Source organism: Panthera tigris, chromosome A3, assembly GCF_018350195.1.
Source record: "Panthera tigris isolate Pti1 chromosome A3, P.tigris_Pti1_mat1.1, whole genome shotgun sequence".
Lineage (NCBI taxonomy): Eukaryota > Metazoa > Chordata > Mammalia > Carnivora > Felidae > Panthera > Panthera tigris.
Window position 1 is genome coordinate 57,881,057 of NC_056662.1, and position 27,552 is coordinate 57,908,608.

Sequence of the window (27,552 nt, forward strand, 5' to 3'; positions counted from 1 at the left end):
AAACAAGTTTCTTTGCTTTAAACAGAAATTCTTTAATTCTTTCAGATATTCCTGACTAGCCATGTCTTCCAAAGGAAAGCATCTTCTGAGCTTCTGTATTGAATATAAAGACATTCAAAATGAAACAAAAAGCCTTCTAATAAACCTAAAACATAAAGAATCTCATTCGATCAGTTTTAAAGCTTAAAACAGTTGTGAGTATTTTCCTCTAAGAGGTGAACATGGAAGCTCTGTGGAAGTTTCTGTCCTGAGGAGTGAGAGTGGTTTTGTGTACTTTACTATTTTTACAGACTCAGCACTGCTTAGTTCTGAGAACAACCATGGGCAAGGCTGGCAACAATCAGGACACTTTCAGGTTTTATAAAAGAGAAATGACTTGCTAGAATACATTGGGTTTAGCAAACACCTGGCAGGCAAGGTAAGAAGGGCCTCACCTCTGGATGAAAATAAGAACCCACAATCACAACAAAGGAAGACAGAAAGCTACCTGACAAGATATGTAAACAATTTCCCTCCAAATCTGTCAGACAAAAGGAAAACAGAAAAACAAAGAAAAGGGAAACAAAATCAAAGGCAAGCAGTATCTACTGCCCTTAAAATTGCCCCTTAGCTTCAGAGAATTTAGGCTCCAAGTATATCGGATTAATATGAACAGGTCAGAAGAGGCAAAGAACCTTATGCAATGAATTTTACAACTTTTAGATAACAAAAGTAGCCAAAATGGGCTAGAGGGGTCCTTTGAAAAATTTTAGTACACACCATGGAATCCTAGAAAGACAAGTGAAAGGTCTCAAGGGACAGAGGTTGTGGTCCTGATTCTGCTCAGCTTCCCTGTTACAAGCCACTTCCCCTCTATGAGCCCCAGGTTCCTGACTTGTCAGAACAGAGTTATGTGTGGTGGGGGTGCGAAGGAGGCAGTGTGCATCAGAAATCATCATGGTGTGGAGTTTACAATGGTTATTATTTTGAAGAAGTCAATAGTTGGTGTCTACAATGAGAAAAAGTGTTTAAAAAGTCTTATAGGCAATGAACTCTAAGAGAATCATTCCTCCGCAAAAGATCTGCCCCCCACACCATCCTGTGGAGGGCGCCCTGATGCACTGAAATTAAGAGAGGAGAGAAGTGAAGAACTAGCATGGTAGGTGTCTACATCAGCAGTCTCTAGAAGTGAACAAGACCATCGAGTGAAGTCTAGGAAAAAAACACTCAACTCTTATTTACTTGTATTTGTAGCTCACCCTTTTTAAGATAGCTATTTCTGCATGTTTTATAATATACATACTCAGTGCAAAGGTATGTTAAGTAGACATATGCGTCAGATATACGCCTTCAGTTTCTTTTACCCTCCATGCCACTGCACTATGCTAAGCAATGCCACATGACCACAGAGATGCAGACCCACAACAGCCGTAGAGATGATGTGCTTACTGCCATTTCCTTATACACCATGCAAACTACTAAAAATTCCTTAATTTTTACATATGATGTTGAAGGTCACAGTAACAGAAAGAAAAGCAATAGCCTGCACTTGTTTCTCTCTTATACTAAAACAACAACAACAACAACAACAAAAAACTTTAATGAAAGCAAAGCCATCCCCATCTCTGCTGACGCCTCAGCTATCATCAGCAAGGACTCCTTCAGGAAAGAGTCAGGAGGGGACACAACTCCAAGGAGAGCCCTGGAGGTTGTCATGCTGAGGTCTGGGAGAAACGACCAACCAGCAGCCTGCTACTAAGCCGCCACACAGCTGGCAGCCAGATGCGGTCTAGCATCCAACTCAAACCAGCCTCCAGATGCAAGCTCCAGAGAAGAAAAGCGGAAGTTGTGGAGGAAAAGCAGAGAGGGAGCGAACCAGGGTCAGAGCTGACTTTCCACATGCTAGGCCTCTCACCTGGAGCTGCTGCCTGCCCCAGTGCACCAAGTACAGGTGTGATCTCAGGCCACCCACTCCCCAGACCCACTTCTCATCTCCCCTCTCCTGAGCTGTTGTCACCTTGACTTCAGGAAATGGCAGGACCTCGGTGCACGTCCTCTGGTCACATGGGCTCTAAAGTGGAAGCACTCATTCTCCTTCAAGGGAGTAAGCCTCCAAGTGGTAAGACATGTACAATCCATTTTCTTGGTTGTTTCCAACTACACTGAGGGCAGGGCTCCTAGCCCATTAGAAAATCTTGACTACTTTCATGTAACTAAATGCTACTACTAAGAGGCAACTTTTAAGTGATTTTACAAGGAGCTTTTTCCACATTATTTACATTTAAAAACATTTTTATTTTTTTAATTTAAATTTTAACATTAGGTGCAACACTGGTTTCAGAAGTAGAAGTCAGTGATTCATCACTTACATATAACACTCAGTGCTCATCACAAGTGCCCTCCTTGATACCAATCACCCATCTAACCCATCCCCACCCATCTCCCTCCATTTGTTCTCCGGCATTTAAGAGTCTCTTGTGGTTTGTTTCCCTTCTTTTCTTTCTCCCACTTCCCATATGTACATTTAAAAAGTTTAAATTAAAGTACGAAGTACTTTAAAAAGTCAAAATGAATTACAAGGTGTATGTCAAAAATAAGGTGCCCCATTTCTCCTCACCCCCAATTCGTGATTCCCAAGGTAGAAACACTTCCAATGCCTTTTGTTTTTCTCAGGAGTATTTGCCTCCTGATTTTTAAATAACACTTTCATAAGAGCTATTTTTAAGAAAATTTCCACTTTAGACACCATCTATTGATTTCTCCCCCAAAGAATATCCATCCACATCACCATTCCATGTTCCCAGTCTAGTCATGTGACAATTTCTGATTAAATGAAAACCACATTCAAGGCAAAATTTAGTGTTTGGAGGAGCTATTAATTGCCTTATTTTTGTTGTTGTGGTCTCTTTCACTGGTTTTCTATGGGTCTATCACAAAATCATCTGTAAAGTCTCTTGCACCACCACAGACCTCCTTCCAATATGGTCAAGTCAATCAGGCATTCTTTCTTCCTAGAGATTTAACCTCTCACACCCCTTTCTTCCCCTACACCAACCAAGACTGCTTGCTCTCCAGGCAGCCTATGCTTGGCCACCAACTTCCCAGGAATTCTTTTGAACTCTCTCCTGTACAGGATCCTGTTTCCTGTAGCCCTTGCCACTTTCGTCCTCATTTGCTGGAACACATTCTCCAGTAGCTTCCTGAGAAGTGAAAACAAGGCAAAAGGCTTTAGGGACTTCGCAGGCCACAGAACCTTTACTCTCACAAGGTACATATAATTTTGACTCAGGCTAGTAATTTTCCCTCAGATTTCTGCAAGCACAGCTATGTCATTTTCTAGTTTCTGATGGTGCTCCTGGAAAATCTCAGACCATTCAGATTCCTGATACTTAGTACAAGACCCATGCACACCCCAACCCTCTACCTACTCCACCCACCATGGCTTTTAGGATGTTCTTTTCATCCCAGACATTGTGAACTGTCAAGACGACATATGTACCTTTGTATGGGTCTTTTTTCATTCATTGTGCAGGAGACTCAGTACATCTTTCAGTCAGTACAGAAATTCGTATTTCTTAGCTCTGGAAACTTTCCTTGAATTAGTTCTGTAGTTCTCCCTACGGTAATTATTTCCTACACCATCTAATTAAATGGTTGTTAAACCCCCTGAATTGATTTGGTTTTTCTTCTGTTCATCATAAACTTAACCCCCCCGCCCCCCACAACGTTCTGGGAGTTTTAATTTATAAAAACTTTTCAGAGGCGCCTGGGTGGTTCGGTCAGTTAAGGGTCTGACTCTTGATTTTGGCTCAGGTCACAATCTCACAGTTTTTGAGTTTGAGCCCTGCACTGGGGTCTGCATTGACAGTGCAGAGCCTGCTTGGGATTTTCTGCCTCCCTCCCCCATCTCTCTCAAAATTAAATAATTAAAAGTTTTTAAAAAATTTAAAAGCTTCAAAAATTCTTAGTTTCTGAACATCGTTTCATGAATATTATTTGTTCTTCTCATTCGAGGGATATTAAGATCCTACACATGTGCATGTGTCTGTGTGTGCAATAGTTTCTGTTCCCTACACTATTTCCTTCAAGATTCTTTTTCTACTTGTCTTTCATGTTAAAGGTTCTTTTCAGTGCCCACAATCTTGGCTGTCCATTCACATTTAAGACAGTAAAAAGGAAATTATAAGGGCTATGGAGAGTGGTTGGTAACTATTAAGCTTCACAGTAAGATGATGGGAAGCAGCATGGGCATTTCACTGGCGCTTTTTGTCCCTTGGGCTAGTCAGTATCTCCAGAGAGGAATCTCTGCAGTATTCTCAGAATCCTCCCCATCTCCTGCCTGGGTTGAGCAGAAGGTGTAGGTAAAGAAGATGGCATCTGTAGTAAGTGTGGCCGCCAACACTGTGGGAGCTGAGGTGAGTGTGCATGCAGTCATACTGGTGAATACTTAGACTTCCAATTAATGCCCTTGTTTTCACTCTCTCTCTCTCTCTCCACATACTCAGTTGTGCCTGAATTCTTCATATACTGAGGCTCTGTTGTTCACTTTTTCTAGGAAGTCTATATCTGTTCCCACAGGGGAGAAGGAACAGAGTAGCCTGGCTGCCTGGGGTGGGAGAATCTAACTCTCCATATATCTACATGCTGTTAGCCCCACCTGCTGCCTCTCATTTTTGACTCTTCCAGAATTTGCAGTACTAGCCTTCTTACAATCTTTACTCTCCCATGTACTATCTAACTTCCACAATTCGGTTTCCTTTCTTGTTCTCGTTGTCCTTGTTTATACCATTTTTCTCAGTCACTTCACTGGGATTTCTCAACGAAAGTGAGGTAAGCATTGGGGTGCCTGAGTGGCTCAGCTGGTTAAGCATCCGTCTCTAGATTTTGGCTCAGGTCAAGTTCTCACGGTTTGTGAGTTCGAGCTTCACATCAGGCTCTGTGCTGATAATGCAGAGCCTACTTGGGATTCTCTCTCTTCCCCTCTCTTTATGCCCCTCCCCTGCTTGCACTCCCCCTCTCTCAAAATAAATAAATATTAAAAAAAATTTTAAGTGAGGTAATAAGCATCATGTTATTTTTCTTCACCTGTTTTCCTAAATCAGTGTAACGGTTATTATGTAATTATTTGCCATAATTTAAAAAAAAATTTAAGTTTTATTCAAAATGCACATCACAAAATAAGAGTAAGCAAATATCTTACAAACACGAATAGGCTACAACTGATGTTCTCAACTGTCAAATGAAAGCCTCCGAAAAGCTTTTTGTTTCCTATGAAAGAAACTCTTGGTTGCTAAATCAACACACACACACACAAAAGACCATAAGCTCCTTGAGAGCAGGAATCCTGTTTCACTTATCTTTTCTGCTCTGTAGTAAATATCACAATAAATACTTTTTTGGGTTGAATCCAACCCTCACACCGAACACACGGCATCCAAGAGAAAAACTGCTGTGATTTTATCTCCAACATTTAGAGTTTAGAGTAATAAAGGACTAAAGAATCCATTCATATCTCTAGGTCCCAACAAGATCCAATCAAATCATAACGCCATCTTTTCAAGATCACTTGGAAAGTACATAAAAGCTTAAACAAGAATTGTTACATTTGGTTAGTGCCTCGTACTTTACACAACACACCTTTTATGCCTCAGAATAGTCTACAAAATCCTTTAAAGTTCTCTAAGGTCTCTCTGGAACTCAAATTAGAGATCTCAAACCCAGAAGTCCATTTAAGAACAGGCATAAATTTCAAGAACAAGTCCCTTCTTTCCAGAGATGCAAGTAGGACTACAAATGATTGATTCATGCATTTGAGAAATATTAATAAGCACCATGGTGAGTATACAAAGATAAACTAGACAGAGCCCTCTCCTCCAAGTCTTGTACGTAACATAAGTCACATGCTTTTTAAAAATCAACAAGACAATGTGGAAAGTGCTGTATTTCCTAGGACTGGCCCACTAAGCAAGTCCTGGTATGAAAACCAACTGGCTGACAAGACTGATGGCTAAGGCAAAAAACAATGCAATTACTGATTTCTTCTTCCACATTATGCTCTAACATTTGAAACTGTAAATTGGACTAAGAGCAAGAATTTAAACTATGAACCATAAAAACCACTATACTCAGAAGAGGCTCTTAATTTAAGGGAGGGGAGACAATTAAAACTAAAAGAAATCCCTTAGTAAATATACCTTAATAGATGATTAATGTGAAAAACTGGCCTCTTGCAAAAGAACCTCAAAAGAAAACAGCCCAAAATAAAACATATGCCATCAACCATCAATTAAGTAACATCAATTCATACTGGATTAACCTTATGCCTGTGATTTCAAATAACAAAACCTACGAAACTCTAATGAACATGCCTTTTCAGGCTTACCCCACTAAGAATGAAAAACATGACATAATCCTTTGAAGCATTTGCAAATTGATGTCATCATTATTTTCTTAAATCACTCTTTGAAAACAAAATCAAAGAAACTAAAAAACTGCATGATGCTATAAAGTGATTTCTACATCTCTCAAATTATAAAGAGAATTCCTTATTATTTAAATTTTCCCAAGCATGCCCAAGTAAATATGTACTTTTCCAGCTATGCTTTAATTAGGCTCCCTTTCTAGTTTGGTACTTAAAAGTAATGCTTTCATCTCACAATTCTAAAAACTTTTCTAAATAGATCACGTTGATAATGGTGAGGTCCATTTAAACACACTTCACTGGACTTACTGTTGTAGAAACTAACGGACTTTAATAAACCAGTCTGGTTTTCACATTCAGCCATTTCCAAGCACTTCCGGGGTCATGTTACTCCACAAACATACCACCACCAATCCTTGAGGTTTTTTTTCCTGCCAGTTCTGATGAGGCCTTAGTAGAAAAATTATTTGCTTCTCCCCAAAGACAACTCTTCCCCATCTTTAGGCAACAAGCAACATTTGGTGAATTAAGCTAACTCTTACAAAATTTAACTGTAAATATAACCAGATGCTAGACTAGGATGTCAAAAGAACATGTGAGAACTTATAAGGAGGCTGAAAGACAAGACAGCTACCCTCTGCAAAAAAAAATGGAGCTGCTGACAGAGAAGGCAGGGCGTGGGCTACAGGGGCACCTGCACACCCAGATGCATGTATGTAAAAAAAGGTAGCCCTGTGCTAATATGTACTTGTGATGGGAGACAATCATGATCTGCCAAACAAAGGCCTTCATGTAAGCAAAGTGGGGTGAGGAAATGGTTCCTATTCCTTTAAGATATGTGAAGATCCGGTTGGGGTAAAGGAGTCCACCATGCCTTCCTTCCAAGATCTCGCAGCCAACAAATACATGGGGCAGTTTATTAACTTTTTTTCTTAGAAACGTTTACATTTTTCTAGTGTTATAATTCAGCTTCAGTACTGATCTCACTTCACACAGAAAAACTGTTTTTCTCTTGCTTTCCTTTATCTTTAATTTCTTCCACTTTCACCCACCCCTCTAAGATTTTAGTCACTTTGAAATTTGTAGAAATGACGGGAATGAATATAACCATGTGTCCTCTTGGTGGAAGAAAAAGCAAAGAGACCGCTGGGGCTGACACTAACATTTACCCCCAACTCGAGGCAGCCCAAATCACCAAGTGACAGCTACACCTCCAGGGCCTAAAAAGTCTACAGAGCATAGGCACTGCGGTCATCTTCCCAAAGGGGAAGACTGGAGAGAAAGGAAATTGGTTTGTTGTCTTTTTCTTTTTTCTAAAGGAAAGGATAAATTCTAACCTTAACTGAGAAGTTTGATTGTGACTCTTCCATACTAAAATAATCAATTATGCATATTAAAAAAACAAAAAAAACAAAACGAGAATGTGCTGATGGCACCAAAGTCCTGCTAAAAAACAAATCTTCTCTAAGAAATTTCCTTTTTCTGAAGTTTACTAAAGTAGCACACCAAACACAGACAAATGTATCTTGCTTTTACCAATAATTAGGTAAGTTTTCTTGAGGTCGAAATGAAGAAGTATCTACTAGCAAACGGAAACTTAGTGAAATATGTAACAGGTTCAAAAAACATCTGAAGTACACCAACTAACATGGCAATCTTAACTTAGACTGCTGATCAGATGTTCTCTTCATATTTGTATTAAAATTAGATGAAGAATGAGAAAACATGCTAATCAAATATGTGGATGTGGTGGGAGTAGGAAGACATAGTTAATAGGTACCAAATCCAGACTCAATGCAAAGAGAGCACAAACCATTAGGATAAGACAACAATACAATCAAATATTCATTTGTGCTCAAAGAAAAAAAAAAAGAAAAGAAAGAATGGAAGAAAAAGCTGGCCTGTGAACAATTTTTATGGGGAAAAAAAATGAGCTAGAGGCAACAATTCTATTTGAGCCAGAGGTGTGATGATGCATCTAAATATGAAAAGTAAATGGTAATATTAAAATTTTTGAGGCTGGGTCATTACCACACGGGGTCTTGAATATGGATGAAATACTTAGAGTAAGCGGAGAAAACCCTGAGTGGATCCTGATGAGAAAGACTAAGGAGCAAAGTCAAACACTAGAGGAGCTGTGAGGTCCAGAAAAGGAGTGGACGAAGCTGCCAGTACAAACTTGGCTGCCTGAGCTCAGCATTCTCCCCTTTTTAGCCTGGGACCATCCAAAAGCAACAAGGAAAATGGAAAACAGAAACAGAAACCTCATTGTCAGCAAAACTGAGAGACAAGACTCAAAAATATCTGCAAGGGCTTCTAAGATCTCCAGTTCATGCAGAAGCCAAGGAAGAGGAAGCAGAGGAAAACAAAGGAGAGAGATCCTATCAGCACATTACAAGGAGCAAAGGAAGAGTGGAGTATATACACATACAGATTTCTTAAAGATGAAGAACTTACGCAGGGCAAAAGCACTAACCTGCAAAGAGAGCTCAGAAATAGAAATGGTGGTGTGACAGGAGTCCTTAGCACCAATAAGCCTGATCTTATGGCAGTTGCATAGAAAGGAAAACCTATACTCAGTTTCCCTACAACCTCGACTCTTGGGCCATTTCTTTTTGCCAGTCATTGCCAGATAGTTGTCATCTCCTTTCAGTTTTAACTGTCATTTATCTTATGACTGAGGCTAACCATCTTTACCTACTTTGTTAATAACAAAAGGAATCCCTATTCCCCACACAGTTCTGATTGAAGGTTTAATGCCAATAAAGGGCTACAAATCATTTATGGGCTCAAATATTCCCAAATTACCTTCTGGGACCTAGAGTATAGACAATGCTTAATTACCCTGGGCTAGAAAAAAGGAGCTAGATTACCAAGAATCCAAATCAGTGGATTCTATTCATGCAAATGTGCCCTGTTTCATACCTAGCTCCATCTTTTCTGATTAAGAGGTGCCAAGAGGTGACTGTGAGTTTGAACTTTTACTAAGAAGCTGAAATTAAATGGCTAATTAAAGCAAGTAAAGTGCAAAGTTCTCACTTAGCAGACATCCTTAATCCTCAAGTCTTTATTTTAACTAATAAAACAAAATGGCTGTAAAACTTTAGTGTCTCTCCTCTAGCCAGTGCTGGTCTTCACTTTGTAATCCTCACTCCCTACTGGGCACAGAGGCTGGATAACGAACACTTGTCTCACTACCACTTGGCCCGAAAGCAATTTCTGTAGCAAATTCTGTGTTACAAATGGGCTGGAGCTAAAGTTACAAACCACCAAACTAACCTGTATCGTGTCCTCAGGGAAAGTAGAGCCCAGGATTTAAATGGACAGTGGAGAATGTCGCATAAAGACACAATTGGAAATTGAGCCTCAAAACTCAAGCATTCTCATATACGAAGTCCATGGTCAACAGGCAACCTTGAAAAACCCTGGACTACTCTGGGTTTCTGTTATGTTCAAAGAACATGGAGAAAGTCTTAAAAATACTACAAAAGAGTTTGCAAAAAAGCCACAAAAAGAGTTACACAAACAGCAATATTGTCCCTCCTACAGAGGAAGGTTATGTCCTATGTTTTTTTCTGCAAGCCCAGGCTGAACATTTCCATTCTCCTTAGCTAGACAGACACTGGTTTTCTAACTCAGGTAAAAGTATAAGTTTTGCAGAATTCAGACTATAAAACACACAAAACAAAGATTCCCCCCAACCCAAATACACTCCTAACTAACTTGTGTAATATGTGCTGTTATCTAAATTAAATTCCACTGTTTAGTATCAATACAGGGCTTTTTTGTTGTTTTGGGTTCTTTTTCTGCCATAAGAAACGTGAAGCGATAAGGTGTATGCATTAAGTGGAGACTACTATGAATGAGAAACTGGGAGTTGTACTATTATGAATGAGAAACTTGGAGCTGTGAGACATATTATGAAAGGTAGTTAGGAAAATAAAATCAAAAGTTTCTTTGAGCCCCAAGTGAAAGAGAAATAACACTTCTATGAATTACAAACGAACAAGTTGTGGGTAACCACATCACCAGTGGTGCTTAGTATTAATGAATTAAATGAGCAGCAGGTAGTACAAAATGTATTTCCCTATCACAGGATATAATTAATCTCACTAGATAACAATTAGATTACAGAACAGCATTTGTATTATACCCAATGTAATTCTTTTTTTCATCCCTTATTATAGTGTGTGCCTAAAGTTAAGGCATTTATAAAAAACTAAAGTTAAGGTGTCTGTACCAAAAAAAATGTTTTTCCTGTGAAAAAGTCTGAAGTTTCAAAAAAATATGTACACATGAACTTAGATCCAGAAGCCAAGAGAAGAAACTAAGTCAGGTCAAGCTTGAGCTGGCCAACTTAAACCATAAACAGAAACAGCCTTTCCAGAACTGGTATGATGCGGTCTCTGGGACCCTGCTGCTCTGCATCTAGCACAATGGTGGGGCAGGTCCTTCAGTTTTTACAAGCAAGGAAAACATTTCAAAGACCTCAAGGAATGTGAAGACCTGACAGTCCAAAACCATAGACAGAAGCCTTCCTTCTGAGGTTACCTGACTAGCTAAGCCAGGGGAAAGGTATCACATCAGGAGGCTACAGAAAACATTCCTTTGAGTGTCTGGCTACCAGTGTGAATAAAGAAAGAGAATACCCACTGGACATTTCCCTCTTCCTACCTCTTCCAGCCTCCGCCTCTGTTCTTTCTGCTGCTCAATCCGTTTCTGCCTCTCTGCCAGCAGCTGCCTTTTATATTCTTCTTGCTCCCGGAGCTGTTGCTCCTGCAGTAGCTGCTGTCTCCGAAGAGCCTCGGAACGTTCCTTGTTCTCCTGTTGCAGTCTCAAGAAATCCCTACGAAGCGTCGACTCACCAGGCACGTTGACAATGGAGCTGTAGGAAAAGGCAGAGCTTTCAGGAGTACTCACAGATCACTCTGCCCTCCGGATGAGACAGCGGCCTCAGCACGCTATTCCATTTCTCATTCATCCTCTTAATGAGTTCCTTCCACCCTGGGACTCAACTAAACATGGGAATAACTGTATCTACAACTCAATAGTATTACATCCTTTATCTGTTTCTGTCCGGGATGTCTGCATGACAAGACATCTCTAACTTCGGATTCTCACATCAACTCAAACTCTATAAAAGGAAAGTTGAAATCCTCTTCTCCCACTTCATTACCCCTCTCTGACCACCTTATTTCCCACCAATAAAAGCAACATCACGTTCTGAGTCTACCACAATAGAATGATCAGAGTAATCTTCAGGACTACCCTTCCCTTCTTCTTCTGGTCCACTAAGTCTTGTCACGTATGCCCTCCCACTGCCTATTTCCAGAGTAAGCAGCTGAGCCCAAGTGGGTCTCAAGAATGAGCCACTGGGAGATAAACAACATCATTCCTAGCTGGTCTCCCTGCTGAGAGCCACCACTCTACTTCCAATGCCCAGAAATAACATGGCAAATCAATCTCCTGAAACCACTCTCTCCTTCTATCATACTCCTATCCAAAACAATTATATTTCTCATGAAATCGATTCAAATTACTAGAAAATATTTAGTCTCAGATGGATTAAAAACATTCTCCTATGTATGAAGAAAAGGATATTACGGAGTTTTATCAAAAGATTTTCTCATCTCTTCATGTGCTCTCTTCAAACCCCCACCGCCCACACATGGGTCCCCACAGGTCTCTCAACACGCCCTTCCAGCCTCCTTTTGTTCAGTAAGTTTTGTGTGGCTAAAGCACAAAGGACTGCCAGGCAAGACCATTATTAAAATTTCAAAATCTCATATTCCTTTAATAGTTACTATAAGGTTCATACTACCAAACCTTCAACCTTCTGCTTCACTGTAACTTGGGAAGCCACAGGTAACCAAAACATAGACTAGTAGATGGGTCAGGACATTATATACACTCGTAGAAAAAATGCAAGACTGGTAACCACACTTGTGGGAAAGCAAAACAAAACAAAACAGAAAACATTTTAGGAAAGACTGCAGTGTTTTTCAATGGAGGCCCTACTGGCCCATGAGTAGGACAGTTCTTTGTGGGTAGGACTATTTAATATGCAGCACAGCATTTACCATCCATGCCTTCTGGAGCAGTAAGTGCCAGCGGCAAGATCCCTTTCCTCAGAACCAAACACAACACTCTACATTTCCAAATAACTGGGGGAGGGGAAACGGTGCAATCTTGGTAAAGCACCAATGAATAAGAGAATCCAGAGGGGGAAAAGTGTTCATAAGAATCTTTTGAAGAATGAAGAAGAATGAAGAGATTAAGGTACTTTCAAAGTACTTTAAGATTTCTTTGAACTACGCAGGCATCTTTTGAAATCCTGGCATTAGCATGAAACAACCTCTTCATAAAGCAGGAAGCTGAACAGTGGCTTCATCATTATTACCTTGGCTCTCCTTCCTGCTCAGGCACTTCCTCCTCTTCTTCCTCACTCCCGCTGTACTCATATTCGGTTTCATCTATAAAGGACAAGATAAATGGAACAGTTCACAAATCATGACACATGGATGTACATGCAAACATCTCTAAGAGCACTATGGCAGAAAATAAACGATACGTTCTTTATGAAAATGATAATGTATATGGAGTACCTGGGGAAGGAGGGGGGTGACACCCAATTCCCTGGGCCACCCTTACTCCCCATGGAAGAGCAGATTTCACTGTATTCAAGACAGTCCCTTATGGGATACACTGGTGAGGGGGTACAGGGCTGTGAGAGGGGTGCTCAAGCTCTTGACACTCAAGAAAAGTGACTCCAATGCATCAGCAAATTGGCAAAATCCCATTGATGCCAAAAGGCTAAAGAAAGAGATTAACTGCCCAAACCAAGGCAACTAGGAGATGTCATCTGTTTACTGTTGGCACTCAGGGAGCCACTCAGAGTGCAGCAGAGAGAAAGGTCTGCGGGACTGATGAGTGAACTACAGGAAGTACTTGGGGCATTGAGAGACAAAATCCAATGTCCCCACATATTACAAAGGTGAAGCCAGGGAAAAATCGGTGCAAAAACAATACAGCAAGAGGAGGAGAGAGAAGGTGCTCTTTCACCACATCAAGCAAAAATGTCAACATGAGCAACCTGTTTTCACATCAGCAGGTTTTATACTACGTCACCCCAAGTAACAGACCTTGTACTTAAGGTCAGTACCTAAACTTTGAGTGAACAATTTCACTCCAGAGAGCAATCAAAACTAGAAAGGTTGAAGAGATGTGTAAAACAAGTCTATTTGCAAACAAAAACCACATTTCTAACTTTTTTCAGAGACACAGGAGTTGGAAATCAGTATCTCGGTAAGAAAAACAGTTCTGAGAACTTAAAATGGGGTCAGTCTATATTATATATAATTCTAGATACACATATCTACAGATTCATCAATCTATATATACAACATTAGTTCTTTTCACTGAGAAGACCATCAAAACTGTATAATTTTAAAGAACATAAAAACAGGTTAGCTTCCAAAGGAAATTCTAACCTAAGTAATCTTTTAGACTCCTTTAAGTAGTACTCTGTTATGTTTACAATTTGGTACTATGAACTATTAATTATTGACAAGAGGCTGAGGGTATCTGAAAGGTAAATGAATGTAACTTGAAAATAAAGAAATGAAGATAAAGTGCTCCATAATTCCCATCCACAAATGTGCACGAGAGTCCAGGCGGAGTGCTCAGAAAACGCCTGGCACGGAGCAAATGCTCCATGACGGTGAGCTATTATTAAGAAAGTACATACTGGGAAAATGACTCAATATACAAATAACCTCCCTCTCCCACCCCCAAAAAAGCTTTGTTTTCAAATTTCAGTTCACTTATTGTAACTGCATAGCTTAACATACCAAACTTAATTACTTTTATAACTGAATATATCAGAGGACCAAAAGTAGTTGTGAGCATCGCTGATAATGTAGCTCTGAAGACTGAAAAGAACATGTAAAAAGCTCACTACAGACCTCCAAAGAGGACTGTGACCAAGTCATTTTACTGCCTTGAACTTGCTCTTCTTAGTTTCTCTTTTGGCCTTGAAATTTGAACGTCAAAAAAATTCACCGTCAAGATGCCAGTTATCAAATGTTCTGTAAAGTTATGATAAGAATTCATAAAACAGAAAGATCAATGTGAGCTGGAGGCCTCGGTGAAGGTGGAAGACGGTGGAGAAGCCTGGGCTCCATCTTGCTGGACAGCAAGGAGACAGATGGTGCTCCGGACAGGTAGATACAGACCACACAGAGATATAAAACCAAGACACCAGGAACAGAAAGAAACATTAAATAATTAACATGTTCACATTGTGCTATGGTGACAGAAAAGTAGTCAGGCACACATGTGGCCCAGGCCTGGCCACACCACCTGCACAGAGTAAAGCAGTAAGAAACCCAGAGGGTTCTCAAGTAGGAGAGACATGCAATGAACACACGGATGGTGACGTTCGCAGCTGGTGCTCAATAAACCTTGAGTGACTTATTCAGAATGCAAATGCACATAATGAAGTAAAAAGAGCAGCAACAAAGACATGTTCCTGAGGAGGAACAAGAGAAACATCCCTTCATGCTGACCAGCCACAGTGGCGGTTTATCTGGTGTCAGCTTGGTGACATAGCATGCAGCTCCGGTCTACTCCACCTGAGTCGGGCTGGCCCTGAGGCTCATGGCTGACCCGCAGAGCAGAGACAAACTATGCCAGCACCGGCCAAGGGAGCACAAACTCCTGGGTGGAAAAGGAGTAGCCTATTCTGGTGGGCAAAAACCTCAAATATTTTTTTTCTTAAGATGAAAATAAAAACAGATTAATACCTTTCTCTCCTCTCTTCTTTCTGGTCCGGTCTATGTGGTCCTTAAGCTGGATTCTAACTTGCCTTTCATTTGGCTGATCCCTTATAAAAGGATGTTTCAAAAGCTGCTCGGTGGAGGGCCGCTGCATGTAATTCTTCACCAGGCACCCTTCTATAAAACTAAAAAATTTCTTTGACCTGTAAGAGAAAGTAAAAAAGATCATCGAATTTCTACTGCAAAGAGCAAAGCTCCAAAATATCAGTAAATTATTAGTCTGAAAACATACAAGAGCTTCATAATTCACTGTGAACATTCTGCAAATGCACAGGGAAAGTATGAGGAACCCAGGACCATTGTGGATAAGGAGCATCACTTAAACACGGTTTAAGAATTATACCACACCACCACCAATACACCACAGAGAGCTCTGAAAGCAGTCAGCTTTAAATGAACTAGGTTTAAATGTAATGTTGTTTATTAGTCATTTAATCACAGGGGTTTTTGTGAAAATGAAGGCAGACAGGATAGTAGATGTCTGGAACCTGGAAGACAAGGATGGACACAAAGATAAGGAGCTGGTAAATGACCAAATGCTTTGGCTCTTGAACCTGTTAATACGGTATTTCGATCAGTTCTCTATGCTTAATGTACAGAGACAGAAATACATAATAGCTCTGAGGAGGGCAAGGACTCTGTCACAAACATTTACCCTACTAGCTACTTCTACTTTTCCCCTTTCCTCCATGCCTGGCTCATGATGACCCCTATCCATGGCCTTGGCCAAGACACTTACCTATCCTATCTTTTGAGACTAAGATAAGATATGGTCTCCTTAGGTAAGGCTTTCCTTGGCAACACTCCACCCTACATGCCCAAAATTAGAAGGCTTTCCTCTAAGGTTGTTTGCATTTAATAGACTATACACTTCATGTTTATGTTTGTCTCCCTGCTGGGGTACAGGTCAGGAACGGATTTCTACTTTTCAACTTGTCGGCAATGCCCAGCACTGAGCATGGCAGACCACAAGAGGTATGTAATAAATTTTTGTTGAATGAATGAGTTGTTCAGTCTTTCGTTCAATTCTTTCTAATTACTTCACTACTTTGAAGAATCACTTCTATTGTCTTGTATTTCCATTCAAATTTGCCATTTTTTTCAATTCGACAAATATTTACATTTCAATTTACATTTGTTTATGCTAGGCTCTGTAAGAAATACACATAGGAAATAAAGTGGAGGAAATCTATGGACGCACAATAGCAGGTATGTACTCAACCTTACAGAGGAAGAAAGAACTACTGCTACAGGGGGTTAGCCAGCATAAAAAAGTAGGATAGTTGATACTCTAGAAATGGGAGAGAGAAGCCACCATTCCAGAGTGAAAGGAACAACATGAACAAAGGGAGAAAAGTATTAGGGAGTAATGAATCGTTTTCTGATGTTAGTATAAAAAGTGGAAAAGAACAGAAAAATAGGTCAGAATCAGCTCAGAGAAGGGTCCTCAAAGTCACACAGCAAGGTTGTGACTTTATTCTGTGGTCTTTATTCTTTATTCTTTATTCTGTGTAGTGAGGAACATGGTAGATTCTACACAGTTGTCGTGGAAATTGCTCTAACACAGAGATTCCTAAACTCCAATGCAATGCCCATAAACTCCACTTTGAGAGTTTATTAAAAATACAAATACCTGGGTCACTCCTCAGACCTAACAAACAAGAAACACTTTGAGGTTGGAACCCTAAATTAAGATTCCAAAGGGATTCTCACATTCCATGTCTACAAATTAACATTTGGGAATCAATGATCTACAATATATTCTTTAAAATCAATTGTCGGGGCGCCTAGGTAGCTCAGTCGGTTGAGCGTCCGACTTCAGCTCAGGTCACGATCTCGCGGTCCGTGAGTTCGAGCCCCGCGTCGGGCTCTGGGCTGATGGCTCAGAGCCTGGAGCCTGCTTCTGATTCTGTGTCTCCCTCTATCTCTGACCCTCTCCCGTTCATGCTCTGTGTCTCTCTGTCTCAAAAATAAATAAAAAAAAAAAAAATTAAAAAATTAAAAAAATTTAAAATCAATTGTCAAGTTCTGCTAGAAGAGAATTCACTGATCACTTCTCTAAAACCAGCAGGAGAAATTTACACTGGTGGATAGGAAGATAGCAATCAGAAAGGGAAAAAAAACACTATGTTTGCAATCATCTCATTCTTTCAGAATACCTGGATAAAATGACAGCAATGATGTAAATGGATGAAAATGCATCTAATCAACTTTAGAGAAAATGTGGTGTAAGAAAGCAGGAAGATTTGTTGCCATCTACAGCTGCCTCTTTAGATCACTGTATTATACACAGAATGGTTAATCCCAAACTGCAAATAACAGACAGAATAATCAGAGTGGGGCCAGCTGACAAGACTTGTGAATTGTGAGGTACCCTAAAGACAGAGCATAAACTCCCTTTAATAAGATAGCATTATTTGATTTAGCTAGGTAGTGTTACCCCACCCCCAGAACTTACTCCTTGGTGATGTCCTCAATACACAGTTGGTTTCCCTAAAGTTGGCCACCCACCATTGATGACTACAGCTATCATGCTTCAGTACAAGAGACCAAGTGGGGCTAAAATCTTGACAACTGTACAGATTTAAAGAACTCTCTAAAAACTGGTAAGTGGAACTAGATAAGCTCAGTTATCTGGAGTTGAAGGTGGTTAAAGACAGTGTAAGTAGAATGAGAAAATTCCTGCCAGCAGACAAAAGGTCGGTAAAGACAGTGAGGAACGGGGAGAAGTATGAAAGAAACAAGAGTGAAAACACGTGTGTGCATGTAAAGCCCACAGATGGGCAAAGAAAACCACAGGACATCAGAAGATGAGCAACCAAGAAGAAAAGAGCACAGTAATGGCTAAAAGACCAAAACCAGAACAGAAGAACGCTTGAAACTGAGATGTTTCACATACTTCAGAATTAGAGTCAAGAACCTAAGAGGAGATAACACTCATTGGAAAATAAGTGAGAATAGTTTCAGAAGGGGAAAAAACCACCATAGTAGGAGGTGGGCACCAGTGAGACAGACATGCCCCAGAAAACAGGAATGGAAGAAGGGGAGAGGACCCACGTGCATGAGGAGCCTGAATGGAGACAAAGTGAGAGGAAAGGACTCAAAAAAAAAGTTCAAGGAGAAATAAGGGAGCAACATTCTCAGGTGAAAACAAAGCACTACCCTCTCCTGTAAAGACTTTTAAAACTAAACCAAATCAACACTTTTCCACACCGCTACAATTCTTAAAGCTTTCACGAGGAAGGTCACCATCATCTCCCTTCACTCATAAGCAACTTTGGCTTTGCAAGTATGTGAGCTGCAGGGAGAAAGAAAGGTGGCAGCCCAAAGAGAGGACCATTCCTCTCATTTCTGGAATGAAAAAAGATACAAATAATTCCAATGTTTTGCAATCATTACAGTAAATGCCTCCATTAATGTTCAAATCCTATCTTACCCGAGGAACTACAAAGTCAGTACAGCTATGCTTTTTAATGTGAAAATGCTTAGAAATATACTTAACAGTGGGCTTAAATATTAAAGTGAAACTTTTTTTCTTCAACCATGTTACAGTATTTCATATGGTCACTTGTTACTATTTTGTAATGAAAAGAATTTATCAAGAAAAAAACCAATTTAACTGGTGTTTCACAGTGCTGGCTCTTACATTCTTTGGGAATGAAAATGGCTAGAATTTTGTCTTGGAGCGAAACTGAAAAGGAACAATTTGTTTTAAAAAAGGAAAGAACAACAACAACAACAAAAGCATACATAGCTTACCATTTTTTTGACTTCAGCCTGGGAGGAGGGTTTCTGGGAATGAGAAACAGTGCTCTCATTGGATGCATGTCACAGAGAGCTGGGGAAAGGAGATGGTTGTGTCAGTATGGCACTTATTTTACTCATTTTTAATTTCTAGGGCTCGCTCAAAATATCAAATGCGCTGTCCCATCATCTGATAATCTTTATGTCAAGCAGTTTAGACATCCAGCTATCAACCCTAGGATATACCTTGAATTTGCCCCTTCATAAACATAGCAAAAGATAAGGAGGTCAAGAGCAACAAGAAGAACATAATTTCACAATTCAAATTGACATTGGAAAGTTTTCATAAATCAAAGATAAATATGGATTCAAAGTCTTAAAAGAGTGAATAGCTTAAGTTTCTACACCATCTATAAGATCTCAATGAAAATAATTTTATTGTCATAGGGTCACTGTGAGGATTAAATCAGATACTGCTCGAAAAGGCATTCACAGAGTGCCTAGACATAGTAATAAGCCCAGTGAAGCCCTCCAGAAATGTTAACTGTTCTTTTGCTATAGCCAGTGTTACTAAGAAGGTGCAAAGACGAGAGAACAAAATGGATTGATTCTGTGCATTTACTGTTTATACTTCTTTCACTTGTCCATAAAGGCATAGCAGGTGTAAATGCACATATTAATATATCAAAAGAGGTAATGTGCATTTTTGTATGTTTATTTACCTTCGTAAGAATCTTACAAGGCAGCTAAGAAATGGGGGCAAAGAAGACAATCTATTCCCACTGTGAAAAAAACCTGAAACAAAGGATCTGGCAATACATCCCTGTCTCAATTCCTCAGAGGGAAACATGAAGAAACATGGTGTTCAAGACTGACATCCATTTCTGTACTGTAAACTAATTTTTAGCCGTTGGAAATTTTTTTCATTCATTCAACAAATATTTATTCAGCAGCAACTATGTAGCATGACATGTATACATTCTTTGTGTACCCCTTTTTTTAGGGGGACCAGCAGATAACGCTGTTTTGTCCCTTTGTTCTCTGCAATTCTACCCGTCTCTGCTCAAAAATCAATTTTATGAAGTTGTCATTGATTTAACTGAAAGGGAGAAGCAAATTTCACAAGTATCCAAAAAAAGGAAAAAAAAAGAAAAAAAAATTATTCTACAGATAAAAAGTTAGGCCTCTATTTGTAAAGTAATAACATAAGTATTACTAAAATGTCACGTGTTAGGATTTAGTTTCACTAAAGTTTAAATTGTGAAAAGAAAAATTACTGCCTATTATCTGATGTCAGCATAATTTCAGGTCACACATCTAAATACAACTTACATAAAAGATAAAATGTAAAATGTAGCCTACAGACTTCAGGGATCTTCAAAAGAAAGAGTGGATGCCAAGAATCCTTTTACATCTAAAACTTCACTGTATTTATGATTCCTTCCACTAAATGCCCCACTAGGAAAGGCTTTATCCATGAAGTTGTTCTTTTTGAAGGCTTGAGACTGATTTTAACTCACACAGAAGAGCTGGGCTAAAGAAGAAAGTACATTACTTACGGGGAGCACCTTCTGCCATTTCAATGGCTGTAATGCCACAAGACCAAAGGTCACTCTGCAAAAATAAAACAGTATGTTACAGCTACTGGATTAGATATGAAGCCACTAACTTATCACTGCTGACTAGTCACACAAATGATTTAAAGGCATTTTTTGGTATATAAACTGAAAAGAAGTTGCCAGAAAATTAAAAGCACAAACACATACGTAAGAATACTTTCCAAATGAATGAATGAATGAAAAAATAAATATAAAATCGACCTGTTAACTAGAACCACTCCCATCTATGACTGAACAAGAGATGGTCCATGTAAAAGCTTCTCTAGGCCACTGCATGCCTGCTGTTCAGTGTGTCTCCTCATTTCTTTACGTTCAATAATTTTGACTCCTGGCCCAAGTTATGTTTAATTTTATGATTTATGTCACTATCTCAAACTTAATTAAGATGTTAAAATTTTAAAGGCTAACCTGAAACTAATATACACTGTATGTTAATTATACTTGAATTAAAAAATAAATTAACTTTAAAAAAAAGTTTAAAGGCTAGAAAGCCTTCTTTATAAAAGGCTCCGAGTTGAATTCACCAACTGTATTCACACCGCTGAGCCTCTCTACTGTCCCTTCAAACTTAATAAGGAGTAAGCAATCAGCTGCCTTTCTAGGCCTGGAATCTCTTCTCAGTCCCCTGAAATATTAATTGTAAAATTTGAATTTTAACTTTATTCCCCACCCAAATACAAGTTTCATGAGGGCAGACATTTTCGTCTGTTTTATTCACCTTTGTGTCCCCAAAATTGTGACTGGCATGTGGTAGGCACTCAATAAACATCGGCTGATGAATGACGGAAGTAAGTTTTATCAGCCAATTTCTTAAAATCCAAAACAGATTTTTAAAAAGCAGACAATTGGGTAGTTATTATCATTAGCATTCTTTTGTTTATATGCTATATTCTAATGAAAGATTTACTTAAAGTTGCTCAGTTTTCTAAATAACCTATAATTATGTTACACAATTCAAACACATGTTTGATTCCAAGAAGGACAGGCCCACAAATTTCTCCCTTATTTTTATGAGGTTTTCCATACTGTCAAGTGCAAAGGAGGGGCTTCACCCACCTGGACTCAGTGACTAATCTTAAGCATCAGTGGCGGGATATACAGATGTTCACGCCCCCCTGGTGTGATATAACACAAACCATACCCATCTCCTGAGGCAATCCTGCTTTAGGTTTTCTGAGTACTAATGGAATTTCTCCAGTTTATAAGAAACAAGGAAAATACCTTAACAAAGATTGCAAAGTTAAAATTTAAAAATGGTAAGACAAATCTATATGGTGGAATACTGCCTCATCAACAAATCAGTGTCATGAAAAAAAGAGGAGGGGGGCAGTTTGTTAGCCTTGATTAAGAGATACACAGTAGCCAAACAACCAAATACAATGTCTTGTCCTATATTAAACACTCATGTGGATAAGCCAGATATAAACCAGTTGGGTTTATTTACAAACTCTGTACTATGAAATTATTTTTAATTTACTTAAGCATCATAATATTTTGGGTATGCTGGAAAATATTTTTGGATATGTAATAACATAATAAAGAGTGAAAAGTCACCTAGTCTATAATTTATTGTAAAATACTCCAGCATGTTTAAAAATAAAATAAAAATTTCTTGGGGCGTCTGGGTGGCTCAGTCGGTTGAGTGTCCGACTTCGGTTCAGGTCATGATCTCACGGTCCGTGAGTTCGAGCCCCATGTTGGGCTGTGTGCTGACAGCTCAGAGCCTGGAGCCTGCTTTGGATTCTGTGTCTCTGTCTCTCTTTGACCCTCCCCCGTTCATGCTCTGTCTCTGTCTCAAAACTAAATAAGCATTAAAAAAAATTTAAAAAATAAAATAAAATAAAATAAAATAAAAATTCCTCCATACCATATACTTAAAATGAGCTTCATTAATTGGGTATTTATAATAAATACTAAAATACACTGGAGAGTGTGAAGATATGAACTCAATTTTGAATACCGTTAACAGATACATAGACACTCTGACTCGTTTAATTACAGCAAGAGAACTTTTTTAAAAAAATAATTTTTGTAAACGCTCAACCTGAATCTGATGATCAAATATGGGCTTTACATTGAGATCAAAAAAGTGCATTATTGATACAAGTCCCTAGAGGTCACTCTAATAATTTAAATATATTATTTGTATGCCAAATCAAAGCTGTAAAGCTCTTTAGCAATACTCTAAAATTTCACATAGATGAAGCTATTGTTATATATTCTGACAGTATTTTTAAAAGTATAATAAACATCTGATTATATTCTTCAATTTTACAAGGATGGCAAACAGGGCAGAAGCATTTAATTTACTCGTGACAAAAAGTTCTATGCACAAGTCAGTGACTTGCATTGCCCTGAAAGCAGAATATTACTTAGTAAGGAGAACAGAGGTGATGGGGGATGAACAATAACAAGACAGCATCTCAATACTGTTCCAGAAAATTTGCACTTGCAACAAAGTTTCCAAGTCATTCTCATTGAAAAAGCAGTAACCTTTTTGTAAGCAGTGCCCCCATCCCTCAGGAATGCCAGGGACCCAGTAAAGGCCAAGAAAGTAGGCGCCTCTTACTCTGTAATCGTAGGTGGCATCTGGGTTCTCATCACAGGCAATGACCTCAGGAGCCATCCAGTAGGGGGTGCCTATGAATGTATTTCTCCTCCCAACTGTCCGGTCCAGCTGAGCACTCACACCGAAATCAACTGTGGGAGGAAGAGAAAGGAAGGAGTAGAACATAATTAGCAAATAAGTAAACTATCAGATGAAGAAAGGTGAGGAGGAGGTGTCTTCAGAGTAAACTCAAGGAGTAATACTTCATGGATATACAAACTCCTCAAGGTCACCAGCACTGATAAGGAGCAGTCTCCTGAGCAGAGCCACTAAAATGACAAGATCCTCTACCAGTCTACCTACCGGCTCCTGGGAAGCCTGAACCCAGCCACTTCCCTGAGCTTCCAGGATAGTGGCCACCAGAGGGACTTTTGGATGAATTAGGACATTCGGTGCTTGCAGGAAACATGCCTGCGACAAACAAGATCAAGTCATAGAAAGCTCCAAGTTCAGGAGAACTGACTAACACCCACATGACCTAGCTTCTGAGGCAGCACTAACCACAGAAAGAGAAGAAAGCCACAAAGGTTTTCTGGAAAGAACACAGTAATGAATTCAATAAAGAGAATGAAGCTCTATCACAAACATACTAAGAAACACCCCTCAGAGTACCTGGGACTTCCGATTTTTCAGAGTGACCCCTACATCCTACTCAGCCGAATGATGATGGTAGTCTAGAGGAAAGTTCAAGGGTGGGAGGCAGAACTGACAGGAAGATCAGGATCTCTAATAGAATGTTCACCAATGATACCACTACGTACATTGTCATTACCCCTAGGAGGACTGCACGATGCTGAGGTCACTCACAGGAATGGGGTTATAGACTCAACTTGTGTATGTACATCTCCTGAAGCCACTCGGGCAACGACATGGCCAAGAGGTGGGCTCACAAGCTAAGGGCTCCTGAGACAGACACATGTGCCAAGCAGTGCATGCCATTTGCAGCAACTCAAATAGCAGTCCCAAGTGATCACCAAGCGATTATTACGAAGGGAGTATCACAGGCCTGGCACCAGTGGGCCAGTGCAGGGGACACACACAGCTTGCTGAGTCACTGGGAATGAGAACAATTCAAGTGTCTCCTATCTTGGTTTTGAGGGAATTTCCTAAATGGGCACCCTATTTCTCCACAGACGACTGATAAATGGAGGTATTATGCAAGAAAGCAATAATGAAGATTTTAAGGTAGAACTACGGTGCGTAAGATTTTTGAAAGATGGAGTAGATCCTTATAAGTAGAAAGAATTTTTTTCTGTGATGCCTTAGTGGAAGAAAACTTACTGCATTTTCTGTTTAAAAATTTGACAGAACCATTATATAAAAGTGGGATTGAAAAAAGTTCAGGGGCGCCTGGATGGCTCAGTCAGTTAAGCGTCCGACTTCAGCTCAGGTCATGGTCTCACGGTCCGTGAGTTCGAGCCCCGTGTCGGGCTCTGTGCTGACAGCTCAGAGCCTGGAGCCTGCTTTGGATTCTGTGTCTCCCTCTCTCTCTGCCCCTCCCCTGCTCATGCTCTGTCTCTCTCTGTCTCAAAAATAAATAAAAACATTAAAAAAAAATTTTTTTTAAAGGAAAAAAGAAAAAAGTTCAAATTCAGGTAAGGGAAACAGGAAATATAGAAGAACCATTATAAAATCATCTCCAGGAAGATACTTTGGACCTCATCCATTCAGGCATCCACACATAAATTTACTGAGCACCTACAACATCTAAGCCACTAAGTTAGGTGCCAGATTAGAATGCTTTCATAAGGGGCACCTGGGTGGCTCAGTTGGTTAGGCAACTGACTTCAGCTCAGGTCATGATCTCGCAGTTTGTGAGTTTGAGCCCTGCGTTGGGCTCTGTGCTGACAGCTCAGAGCGGAGCCTGCTTCGGATTCTGTGTCTCCCTCTCTCTCTACCCCTCCCCTGCTCATGCTCTGTGTTTCTCTGTCTCTCAATAGTAAACAGACGTTAAAAAAAAATTATAAAAAAAAAAAGAATGCTCTCATAAATAAAACATCCTAGTTGCTACAGTCCTAGAAATTACATTCCGGTAAATAAGTCAGAAATAGAGGCAAACAAATAGCTGTATAATTATAAATTGTGATCAGTATTAATGAGGAAACAAGTGGTGGGACCCAATACAGATCAGAGGGTCAGGGAAGGTCTCTGAAGATGAGGAAAAAACTGCAACTTCAGAACTGTTCCCAGTGGGGAACAGTGTATGTGAAGACGCCAAGGGAAAAGTCTAAGAAATATAAAAATGAGTGAACTGAAGAAGAGAGAAGTGAGGATGGTCACAAAGTAGGGCTGGAAAGTAGTAGGAGCCATGGCTTTTTATGGGCCATGGTAAGAAATGTACATTTTATTCCAGGTGTAAAAGGAAGCCACTAACAGGTCTTTAAGAAAGAAAGTGATGTGATCTGATTTAAACAGTAGTCTGTCTATTATATGGTGAGCAGAGCAGAGGGGAGAAGCAAGAGGGAAGGGCGCTTGGAGCCAGACAAAATAATAAGCCCAGTTCTCACTTCTTAAGTAGAACAAAAGAGAAAATGTGGGTAACAGACTGAGCTTTTAGCTAAATGCCAGTGAGGTAGAGAGTGTCGCTGGTCTGCACCAGGGGCCAAGTATTAGATCATGTGGCACATGCATCACATACCAAGTTTCACCTCTGCATTCTCAGTCAACAATACATTCTGGCCCTTGATGTCCCGGTGAATCACGTGATGGATATGAAGATGTGCCAGTCCCTGAAGAAGACAGACAGATTTGAATTTTAGTTCTTTGTTGCTGCAAATAGCCAGGAACACACTTTTTATAACAAAATGCACATGCACGCCAATAGTTTTATGAACCATATTCGGAACGTACTATAATTCAATCTTAGTGCCTTCCCATGAAGACAGCACCAGTAGTACCACACAAACAGAAAGAAGTACCCATTCCCCAATTCCAGTGGGTTAGGTCCCTTGTGTGAGCAACATTACCCGTTTCTAGCTGTTCCTTGAAGATACGCTCTAGATTACCATCTGTAGTTTCTCTGCTGTAATTTGTGCTATTTGTGTACAGGGTGGTTCCTTTCCCACGCTACATGTCCATCTTTCAGTGGGTGACCCCGTGGGTATATCTGAACTAGACCCATCCCGGGGGAAAAGCAAAGAGCCAGAGAGGGTTTTAAGTCTGGCTGTTGAACACTGCCTAGTTTTCCCACCACATAGTGACAAACTGCTAACTGCTGATCAATCCCACTTCCACCCCAGCATAAAACAATTCTGCCACTGAAACAGCTTTATGTTCAAATAAAATATCCTTCCTTCCCAAGGATATAAACCCTACTGGGCATATAGCACTTTCTGATGACCTTGTATCTGGAGCAAAGCCCAAGAGCATGTCTCTTAAGAGAGGTGGCAGAAGAACAAAAACACATTCTGCATCCAACAGATGCCCGACAGACAAAAATGTGTCATTCTCACAACTCCTGTACTTTTTCTATCTTTAGCTAGAGAAGCCAAATCTATAGGCTGCCTCCTTAAGATACAAGCAAGCTATTTATTCTGAAATGTCTCAATTCAAAAAGGCCAGATCAGAAGAAAGGTTTATTTCATTTTCCAGTTTGATTTTTTGTGTGAGGTTTTATTATCATTACTGTGTAGGGTATGTGTTAAATATAACAGCCGCTCTAGAATACTAATTTTTCTAGCACAGGGGGTTTCTAAACAACAATTTACTAGTCTGCTTATAAAGCAGAATTGAGCTTACTTGATGGCCCTGTTTATTTTCCCCCCACACAGGATGTGCAGTGTTACACCGCAAAGCACTGACTAGGGGAAAAAGGCACTAAAAATATATGGTATGTTAGTGCTATAGTTAGGAAGAAAGTCTCTCCTTTCAGCATGGCATAACTTTGAACAGCAAAGAAGAAACAAACAAAAAAAGCAGCTTCCCTAATTCTTTCATAATTCCTACTTCTATTATTTCAGTTCATTTTATATTCTCTTTCACAACCCCCATCTTATACTTTTATAGGATTATCTTAGCAACAACAAACATAAGTATTCACATCTTCTCCAAGAAATGTGGCCTGCATGCACTCTTGTTTCTTACAAGCAATAAACTTAAGAAATATCTACTTCCTGTCCCTACTGCTAAGGGACTGATGTGTCTCCAGGTGAAACCACTCAAGGTGTGTCTAATAGCTCGTAGACAGTGTGAACTTGAGTTATGATTATTCCAAATGAGTACATCTTTCCCTATATGAAGAGAGAGAATGCATGTTCAACTACTACCATGCCAAAAGTTAAGCCACAATTATTCCTCCATAGCAAAGATAGTCCAAATACACACTAAATACTACCCTAGAGCAAA

The 27,552-nt window shown here is 39.7% G+C and overlaps 1 protein-coding gene across 45 annotated transcripts in view; it reads right to left on the minus strand.

Moving 5' to 3' along the window:
• Window positions 1-27,552, minus strand: part of MAP4K4 (mitogen-activated protein kinase kinase kinase kinase 4) — a 188,219-nt gene that overhangs the window by 43,077 nt on the left and 117,590 nt on the right. For all 45 annotated transcript variants that reach the window (XM_042981104.1, XM_042981105.1, XM_042981125.1 and 42 more), the window contains 7 exons: window positions 25,847-25,937; window positions 23,170-23,300; window positions 20,541-20,595; window positions 18,997-19,075; window positions 15,205-15,380; window positions 12,801-12,873; window positions 11,075-11,285 (listed from right to left, as the gene is read on the minus strand). In XM_042981104.1, the coding sequence (XP_042837038.1) occupies window positions 11,075-11,285; window positions 12,801-12,873; window positions 15,205-15,380; window positions 18,997-19,075; window positions 20,541-20,595; window positions 23,170-23,300; window positions 25,847-25,937 (816 nt within the window). The remainder of the gene's footprint in view (window positions 1-11,074; window positions 11,286-12,800; window positions 12,874-15,204; window positions 15,381-18,996; window positions 19,076-20,540; window positions 20,596-23,169; window positions 23,301-25,846; window positions 25,938-27,552) is intronic.